The sequence below is a fragment of the Poecilia latipinna genome, unplaced genomic scaffold (assembly GCF_001443285.1).
Source record: "Poecilia latipinna isolate Pla-1442-1.1 unplaced genomic scaffold, P_latipinna-1.0 Scaffold1073, whole genome shotgun sequence".
Classification (NCBI taxonomy): Eukaryota; Metazoa; Chordata; class Actinopteri; order Cyprinodontiformes; family Poeciliidae; genus Poecilia; species Poecilia latipinna.
In genome coordinates this window covers 154,981-165,113 of record NW_015113689.1, presented here as the reverse complement: position 1 = coordinate 165,113, position 10,133 = coordinate 154,981, and the positions used below count along the sequence as shown (strand labels likewise).

The 10,133-nt window shown below is 40.6% G+C and overlaps 1 protein-coding gene across 21 annotated transcripts in view; it reads right to left on the bottom strand.

Annotated features, from left to right (window-relative positions):
• The window catches only part of camk2g2 (calcium/calmodulin-dependent protein kinase (CaM kinase) II gamma 2), a 69,877-nt gene that overhangs the window by 41,237 nt on the left and 18,507 nt on the right, over positions 1–10,133 (bottom strand). For all 21 annotated transcript variants that reach the window (XM_015051881.1, XM_015051884.1, XM_015051887.1 and 18 more), the window contains exons 3-4: positions 2,611–2,670; positions 267–321 (exon numbers count right to left, since the gene is read on the bottom strand). In XM_015051881.1, coding sequence (XP_014907367.1) covers positions 267–321; positions 2,611–2,670 — 115 coding nt within the window. The remainder of the gene's footprint in view (positions 1–266; positions 322–2,610; positions 2,671–10,133) is intronic.

The following is a 10,133-nucleotide window of genomic DNA, read 5'->3' as shown; positions in this document are numbered from 1 at the left end:
AGAATATGTTTGGAAACCACTGGGGGGGCGCAGAAGAAAAAGTTTGGGAACCACTGGATTAAGCAATCATATCAGAGAAACGCAGCTTTGTGAAAACATATAGTAAAAGTACCAGAAGCAGAGCACTATTATATGAAGTTAAAATTAGAAGCTATACAACAACAACAAAAAAAAAACCCTGTCGTACAGCTGTTATTTAGAAATGAGGCTGGAGCAGAAAGCACGGCGTGTGAGCGAGTGTGGGTGCTCTAATTAGATTTACTTACAGGTCAAAGACGAGGTAATGGAAGCCTTCCTCTGCAATGCTCTCATGGAGTCGCACTGAGAGGCAGAAAGAGAGAGAGAGTCTTTAATTAAGAGGCAGTTAGCTGGATCAGAAAGCTCCGCTAACGCTAATTAGCTTCTATAAAGCAAACCTCAAAGTACCGTTGATGAACCGAAAGTTTCAGACAGAGAGTCGGGTCAGAGGTTATGACTACAAGATTTCTTGTGCACATAAGAAGGAGCAGTGTTGCATTAATAACATTTATTGAAAAAGTAAAAACAACAAACTGCCACAAATTTGACTATTTGGGTATCTGGGCTAGAATTTCTCCTTTGGAATCTTTTCCACTGTATAAAAAGTTTCATTAGTGACGCCTACGGTTTAGGTGCAGCTAGTTTAAAATCACACCACAATACTGACGATACACCTTTCACGCTTCATAAGCGATGCCCATTCTGGCATTAATCTGTTCAGTCTATAGCTGGATAAAACGCCTTTAATGACAGTGAATGACTTCGGTCGAGTTTCCATCGAAACGACAACAGGCGCTGTTGCTGTTATTCCCATGGGAAGCGTGTTACAATCGGAGACTGAGGAGACGAAGGCGGTTGTCAAAAGCCAAGCCCTGGAAAAAAAAACACCCAACTGGGAAATCTTTTAGTAAAAAAAAAAAGTTTAAATAAAGCAACCCAGGTGAAGGGCACCAGAAGAATAAAAACGCAAAAGCAGAGTTGACTGGGATCCCAGAAGCACTACGTGGTTATGTAAGATTTACTGAACGTGTTCTTGAAGGAAGGGCAGTTGTGATAGGCTGAAATCATGTTAGGAATGGCCCCAGCATGTTTAGCAGTGGAACAGTGCTGCTTTTAGTGGTGAAGATGGCGACATTAAATCTCAAGTCAGACTGAAACTCGTCCGTTCTGCTTCAGTACCTCTAGGGAAGCTGGAAGAGTGAGACGGGAGATTTCCAAAGTGTCATAGCTCTACAAGCAAACCTAAATTTCACTGTCAGTCCATCAATTTTTTTAATTCAACACAATGTGCAGGTTTAAAAATGTAATGTACTCTAAGCCGATGAGACCAATGAGACCCGGCCTCCAACAGGTCTGGTTCGCACGGTGCTACATGCTGTGATAAGAACTACATGCTATGTCAAACAAACCCTCATTTCCTTCCTCTCTCCAAATGACCCCTGCCTTTTGTTTGCATTTCCCACAGCAACAAAGGAAAAAGGTTAGAAGACCCTTTGAGGCAATTCCCTGGGAACAGGTAGCGCATATCCCTGTGTTTGTCGACATAGGAGTTTCCTGGCACTTTGCGCTTCCGCAGGTGACCCCGGCTTTCTACGTTATCGAAGCCGTGCAACAAGGACGCTGGTGGATATAATGTGTGCTAGTAATGAGATTAGCGAGATTAAGGTTTAGACACAAGGCACACGATTGTCAGCGCCGTTTAGAAACTCTGCGGCTCATTGGAGTCGTCTGAACCGGAAGCGGCTGCTGGCCGGCTGTCGCATGCAAATATCCCAAAGAGAAACCCGACAGGGAAGCGGCTGGTTTGACTATCACCCAGTTAGCGCCAGAGCCAAACTCAACAATGCTTTTGTTTCTGCTCTGTTCTGCCGCGCGCAGTTTGGGATGTGAAACGACAACCGCAGGGGTTCCAGGTGAACCGAGAAACTGAGGGTTTTCACATCCACGTCGTACCGACAACACAGGACTGAGCCGTGTTCACGGGCTCCACTGCGCTTTTCTTTAGTGGGACATTAGGCAGATTAATGAGATATTAGAATGATGATATCTAGTAATCTCAGTCTTGACCGACTCGGTCCAATTCTGAACTACTGCACTGATTTGGGTTGGATCTAATCACAGCCGTTGTACGGTTGGTCCTCTACAAAAGGCAAAAAAAAAAAAAAATTCTTCAAAACTGTATGATTTTTTTTTGCCCCAGACACTGATTTATTTTGACCTACTAAAATTATCTCAAGACCAAACACTGAAGTGTAAGGCAGAACCAGATGGGATAAAGTTGAAAGAGTATGAATATCTCTACATAGTACTCGATTTTAACTTCAAACATTTTTGTCACAAGAGTTTCGCAGTGAAACATGCCAGACCAAAGCTCCCACACAAGACTCTAAGGTTAGTTGTACAGGCAAAATTAAGTGACTGAATTTCTTTAATGTTACTTTTAATTCTGTTATCAAATAGAAAAACTCAAACGATGAAAGAGGTGAGCCAAAACTTCCAAAGATTGTGAATTTGTAGGTCTACAAAAAACTTGACACAAATCTTGAAAGCATGGTTATGCTGCACATCTTTAGCTCGTCAGAGGGGACTCACCTATGTTTGGATGTTTGAGCATTCGACAGATCCTGGCCTCTCGCTCCAGTTTCTGATGATCTGTGGTCAAAAAGAAAAAAAGAGTGGAGAAAAAAATTAGATCCAGTCAGTTCCAGGATCAGCTCTTTTTTTAATTTCATTCCCGTTACAGATGGCTAGAATCCCAAAAAAGAAAAAGCAACACTTCTTGGAATGTCTCTGAATGCGTCAGCGTTAAACAGCACAATGCAATAAGATGGAGTAAACACAGCAGCATCTCACACTCGCTGCACAGTAAATTGAAAACAGTCTTCTCTCGTATCACTTTTCACCGATTTCTTCACCCATATTGTTCGCAAATAAAAGATTTAGCTTATACCTGAACATTTGTTTCTTGAACAGACTAAATTAAAAGCATTCTTAATATATAAAAATCAAGAGCGAACTCTGAAGTTCCATTTATTCCCCGTCCCATTAAACTTGTCATTTGAGTATCCCAAACAAACCAGACGACTTCACATTACAAGGACCAAAGCAGCACAAAAAAGCAGAAGAGGCAGCAGATCCGTCACGAACAGACGGCGACACGTAACGTATAGGGGTCACTCAAACACACACAATACGAGCGCAGGCTTTATGCACTTAGTGAAATGAGTCCGGTGGGCCCTGCTCTAATCTAATCACTGTCCACTTAATGACTCTAATGACATGAGAAAGTCCATGCGCGCAGACAGATTGGTTTTAAAACAGACAGTGGATGGATGTCAGAGGTCAAGTTCGTCATGGCCGTCTTGTCAGGAAGCAGCTGCTGCTCTCCCATCCCACACAAAGCTTTTGGGCCATTATGCATGAAATCTAAAAAGTACCATCCGCTTAAATGTATCGTTGTGATTTATTACCTTGATCACTTTTAAATCATGTGGACAGATCTGTGAAATATTTCGACAGCATTTGAATAATAATAAAAAAATAAATAAATGCCAACACCAGCGCGAGTTGTCCTGCATCAAAATCAAAAATATTCATGTACTTCTGATTTCTGCACACCGGTTTGAAGGCTATGAATGAGTCAGACTCTCTCCTCTCATGAGGCAGAGAAGGTGCAGAAATGACAAGATAAACATTTCACCCCCAAATACCACACCTTGAATTATTATTTGGCCTTAAATTATGTGAAACATTTGGGAGGGACGTGTGTTAACCCATATGGCTCATCTCCCAGGGCGTCATCCAGTCAGGGGGCACACAAGCAATCCAAAAAGTGATTAAACTAAATTTACTGAACAATAAAAACTACGATCAGTTACACCTCAAATACGCTCTCTACTGTCCTTTCACATGTCCAATAAATAGGTTGTGTTGTGTCCAGGCTCAACACTGTCATGAACCAAAGCTGCCCAATGACCCCGAACTTTGCTTTTGATTTGTAGCTTCTAATTCTTTGACTCAAAATCCAGCTTTAAAATTCTTAAGGCGTTCAGAGTTGGACTTTTGCAACATATAAACATTTTCCAGGAAAAGGATTTTCTAAGACCAACCCATATTTTAAAAGCTACAATACGGGAACCACCTGGAATTATTTCTGTGATCATTTTCTATAGATCCAGACACGTTTGGTCTGCAAGAGAGTTTCGTTTCTTGGCTGGATTGTTTGGACAATGTATGTAATTTATTTCTAGCAAAAACATAGACAAAACAGTAACTAAAAATCTCCTACAACTTAGATGAAAGTGGATCTTTTAAGTTAATGAGAGGCTCTAAAAGTTACCAAAGTAATCTAAGCAATTCCAAGTACGAAAATTAGTTACAGCAGATTTTGGTTCCAATATATAAGTTAATCAAACTCAATTAAAATTTTCTTTGGTTAAAAGTCTCGTCTAAGCACAGGAAAAACAAACAAACAAAACAAAAAACAAACTTGGGATGTATCCAACCAACAATGCGACAGTCTGGGTTTTCACTTCTCCCCTGGAACTCAAGACTTTATTGACATTGTTCCAGTTTGGACATTTCAACTTCTGAGCCAAAATGAAACAAGAAACTGGTTCCTTCAACTAAACATACAAAGTCAGTGGATGAAACTTTATTTTCATATGTACAACAAAGCAAAAAAAAAAAAAAATCCCAAATTCTGTTTTTGACTTCCAAATTCCAAATTCCAATTCCAAAATGTATTTTCTGAGTTGGCACTTGTTGAAAAACAAAAGGTTTGAGACTCTGATGTCACCGAATACATAAAAGCTAAACCAGACGTTAAACATGTTTAGCACATTGATGCATTTCTTGCGAACTCTGATGCCAAAACCAACTGCAGGTTTCAGCCCAAAAAATCAGGAAGAGAAACAACAGAGTACCCCCAGAAACAACTGCTAGACCGATAAGCTGCAAAACTTCCTGACACATGCACACGCAAACCTGCTCTATTTAGCACCGTACGCACGCTTTTGTTCAGACCTCACACATGGAAGCAAGTTTTGATTAGGCCAGTACGCTCAGAGGATGAGCAATCAAAGCTCTTTGCAGACATTTCACAACTCATTTCTCAGAACCATAAAGGACTATTTTGGTTGTTCGTATTCTTAGAAATCAGACGTGCCTGTAAAAATAGGACTATTCTTTATCACCGGGCTAAGATGACAGCTTTATTCTGCGTGTGACAGCAAACATTCCTGGCAGCTGGCTGTGCCCTACAGATGTTTTAGTTGGAGAACACAAACCAATTCTATAGACAGAGAGAGAGAGAGAGAGAAAAGGGAGGCAAACTGTGACAGAAGCCAAATGAATGCTATTTGTGGATCAAAAATAACCAGCAGAGAGTAATTAGAAAACAAAAGAATCACTTAGGAGTTAACTAAAACTGCCCAAGCTTGCAGCTCAGCATAAAAGCAGCAGACAACCTGAGCTAAATGAAGGAAAATTAATTGGAACATTTCTAACAGAAGTGACATTCAAGAGGTGCAGACCAAGTTTAGCTCTAGAAACGGTCTGGACCCTGAAAAGAAAAATCCTAAAAGCACAAACCAACCCATTCACACGCAACATCAATATCCATGTAGATACACGTCGTCTTTTTTCTTGGACAGAGGGGTAAATTGTGCACAGCATTTAGCCCAGGAGGCCTGAGTCATGATCAAAGGCGTGGTAAATGATGGTGTTCATTTATCCGCCCCGCCCGCCGCTTATCTCATCTAGACGCTCCAAACAGAAAACAGCACAAGATAGATGAATAGATGCCGTCTCTCAGCCTGCATTGGCTTTCTGAAAAACGACCCCTGCCCCTCCCTGGTGTACATGAATTAACCTCTGCCTGCAGGGAGGCAGATGCACGATACACAAGCAATTCCCAGAGCAAACACCAGACCCGCTGTAGAAAGAACTATTCAGGCTTTGGATTCATTTCCAGTGTCAGTGGACGAGGTTTTGATATATCCCCCATCATGCCTGTCACCGCCGGCCGGTAAACATTCAGATCGTCAGTTTGCAGCTTCGTCAAGGTCTCGCGCTCGTATCCTCATCAACCAGCGATGGGCGGCATGGATCTAAAGTTTTATCACGGTATTTAGCGGTGGTATTATTATGATAATAAAAGTGAAATTAAGAACCATTTATTGGTTCTTTTAGGTAACCGTTTGGCTATAAGCATTGCTCATTTTCTTAAGTCTTTTTAAAATGTTTGCATTTTTTAGGACTTCGTAGTACTTCATAGCACATAATTATCCAGTGACTTCCTGTCCACTTAAAGCATTTTTTTAACTCAAAAATACGACGGGCTGCTGGATGGATGACTGCCCTAGTGTCCAACCACCGGGGTTAGTAAGTTTTCTGGGGGGAAATCTTGAAACTCTTAGAAGAAATTCATCACGACAAATGATGAATTTATCATAAGTCCTATTCAAGCCTCAAACATTGGAACCTCAACTTCCCAGGAGCCATACTTGACACAAACATTGAGAAAATATGCGGTTGGCTGATTATTTCTTTGTCGTAGCAACACTTCTTGGATGCCACTAGAAAAGTCTGTAAATGACGCCATATTTGTAAGGAAAATGCACATGTAGTATACAGGTTGCACCTAAGATGAACCTTTTTGTCAATGCCAAACAGCTTTTGGTGAAGCCAGTGCAACGATTTCTTCAGACTTCAATCATTCAATCCAATAAGTGAAACCCAAACCGAGGATCTCAAGCAGAATGAGCTTTTTGGTACTGAAAGAGTGGATTTGTCCAGTTTTAATGTCAGAAATCCACAAACTCTACTTCTTAATTCAAAGTTCACAATATCAACAATACCAAATTAAATGCTAAGAAGCATTGTTATAATAATGAAATAATGACCAAACACAGTTTTATTATCTTTTTGTACCTGGAGTGATCTTAAACATTCATCTACACATTTATACAATGTCCTACCACTTTCTGTTGGCAGTGAAACCTAAGAACAATGTTGTTGTTTTCTTTTTTTGCTAAGAAATGTCTGATGTTGCCATCAGTGGTGGCAATATTGAACTTTCTGTGTATTACTGTGGAAGAGTGCTGTGTAAAAACATTAAGATGGATACAAGAAAAGATGAATTTATGCACAGATATGAATATTTTTGCCATGTTGACCTAGGTTGTGCAAAAGGCCTTTGTCATGATGTTACACTGAACTAAATTACATTTTAACTCCATAGATGGCGCTCTTGAGATGATCCAAATGCAAAGGCGAAGAAGCTGTTAATGACAAAATGTTTATAACATTTTTTTTTTTTTTTTAATTTTAAAATGAATTTCAATACACATGTCCTCCAAGTTTGTGGCAAGGTTAAGCGGGAATCGTTAAAAACATTTTGCCTTCTGTGTTGGAGCGAGCCAGAGAGCCACTGATGGACTGAGCCAAGACACTATGTCCAATTGGATTAACCAAGCCCAGATCAAATTGTGTTGTGTTGTTTTTATTGACCGTAATCTTCCCGAGTCTGTCAGCCAGATAGCGACCCAAAAGCTAATGATCCTTCCAGTTGAGAGAAACAAAGCCAGGAGATCTGACAGAACAGGAGCAGAAAGCCAAAACAACTCAGGGAACGCAGAGGAACTCCTTCCTGTCCTCGTCCAAGTTAATGTCTTCTTACTTTGGGTCCACTGCAAACACAGACCCCAGATCGGGACGCTACCCGGCTAATGAAAAAAAAGTAATTAAATAATTTTATCTCAATCACATGGTTCTATTGAAGAAGGAGCTTGTGGTAGACGTCTTCTATATCGATCCATAAACAGCTTGGTTGTCGTTTCTCGACCACCTTATCACCTCTTTACCTTCTAAAACGTCTTCATGACAAGTGTCATCAAATACTACAGAACCTGGTGCTTAAATAGTCAGCTAGCATTTATTTTAATCCACATCTTTGCAAAATGCATATCGGGAGGAAGAAATATTTAGGTAAATTTGTGAGGCTCTAGGTAAACATAGATGATCGTACATCAAATTTTTCTCAGTCAAGGATATGAAAGAACTGACATCATAGGATGACTGGGTATGAACATCGCATTACTCACAGACGCAATGAGACAGAGATTTCCTCTGATTCTCAGGATAAAACAAGGATGAACTTATAATGAGGTAAATAATGGCAGAAAGCCAAAAGCCAAACAAGCAAAAAAAAAAAAAGAAAGAGCAGAAGACACTGACTTTAGGTCAGTGTGGCCCGGAGCAGACAGGACTATAAATAGAGTATGCCAATCCTCCTCCTCCAGCTTACAGCCCGGCATCACGGTGACCCGGGCTGGCCTGCATCAGCAAACACAGAAAGTGACAGACTGGCGAAAGCAGAGGCCACATTCTCACGCAGATTTCCTTAGATCCAAGACAAGTGACTTCACTTCGCTGTGTCAGAGCGCCGTCAGGATCACCACAGAGCTCAACAGCACTGCAGCACGGGGGTTGGGGGGGGAAGAGCTAGAGCATGTGGGGGGGCAGGGGAAATGTCTGTTACAAAGAAAATGTAAATATTAGCCTATAAACCCTTAGCAAGTATGAGGTGTTTTCCAATGTCCGGCCTGGCTTTCTTCACCCTTAACCAGTGACGTCATCTGTCTACTCTGTAGCAAGCTAATTAGCGAGCCAGGCCTCAGTTCTGCTCTACTGGACCCTTGAGAAACAAAAAGCACTCATCCAAGCAGATAAAGAACAAACAAGAAAGAAGATCTGAACAACTGCAATGACGTTTTCTGATAAGCATTTAGACACAAGGACTTCAGTCTTACTGAATATTAGTTATATCAGTTGTTGTCTTAAAATGTGCATTTCAAAATTACTTTAAAATAGAAAATGAAAATAGTTAAGAGAAAAAACAAACAAGAAGTAGAAAAACACTAATATGTAAGTATGCATTTTCCAGGTACACAGCGCTGTTTTAACACAATTAGCCGTTACCTGCTGTATATATTAAACTTTGCAAATTAATGCTTTGAAATGGGGCCTTTGAACACGTCTTCCTCTGACAATCTTCATCTTCAGCACTTCGTCACAAAAAAGCTTCCCATTATGCCGCTTACAACTGTTTTTTTGGAGAAGTAGTTTGTATGATGAGCTCAGAAGACTCGCCGCTCCACTATGTCTTTTCCAACTGCTGCTGCTGCTAGTCTGGAGGAGCTGAGCGGGGAATGGTGGGGCGGGGGTGTTCTATGAGGCGGAGCGTTGGGTAACAGAGCAAACGTTTAGACATCCACGAATGGTTGCCACGGGAGATTCAAGAATTCCTTAAACATGTATTAAAAAAGAAAGAAACACTCCAGGTATGTCTTTGATGAGGGAATAACATTATAAGATTAAAAGAGCTCATAAAAGCAGATAAAAAAAAAAAAAAGTATTGTGGTTCCAAAACCAAAAAAAGCTGCAAAAATCTCAGAAAAACGGGGGTGTTTGTTAGATCAGCGTTCGCTCGCACTGGACGGGATCCCTTTTTAAACCTGCATTTCTCATCTAATTTGAAGTGAGAAAATCTTTGGCATTAGTGCTGCATCATCATCTCATCATTTTTGTCCAGTCAACCCAAACTAATGTTCTTACTGTCACCGCTCGTTTCAAATAATGGATGAGAGCCGGAGCCATGCCGCACGTCGAGAGTCCTCTGAATTGTCGAAGTGAAAACACAGACTTCGGCTCGTCCAGGAAAGCGCCGGTGAGTCCATATGATGGCAGATACTCGCCATTCCGCGCGAGTATCTAAAGGTAAATTAGATTCATCATTACTCTGACGGTAAAGTACATTTCTAAGCTTATCAGCGTTTGTGCCAAGTGAGGCGCGAGGAGAAGTTTTTTAGGTTGAATTCCTAAAATAACTTAATGAGGTTGTGAAAACTTGCAGTGTCATCAACTAAGAGAATACATGATTTATCTGTAAAAATGTGTATATTTTTTTAAGTACTGATAATTCTGCAACATATTGTGCTGCTGTAAAATTCCACTCAACATCCATGTTGTTTCAGACTAATTATAACCTGGAGAGCATTTGCAAAAAAAAAAAAAAAAAAAAAATTTAAGCCATTTGAAAAAATGCACATCTC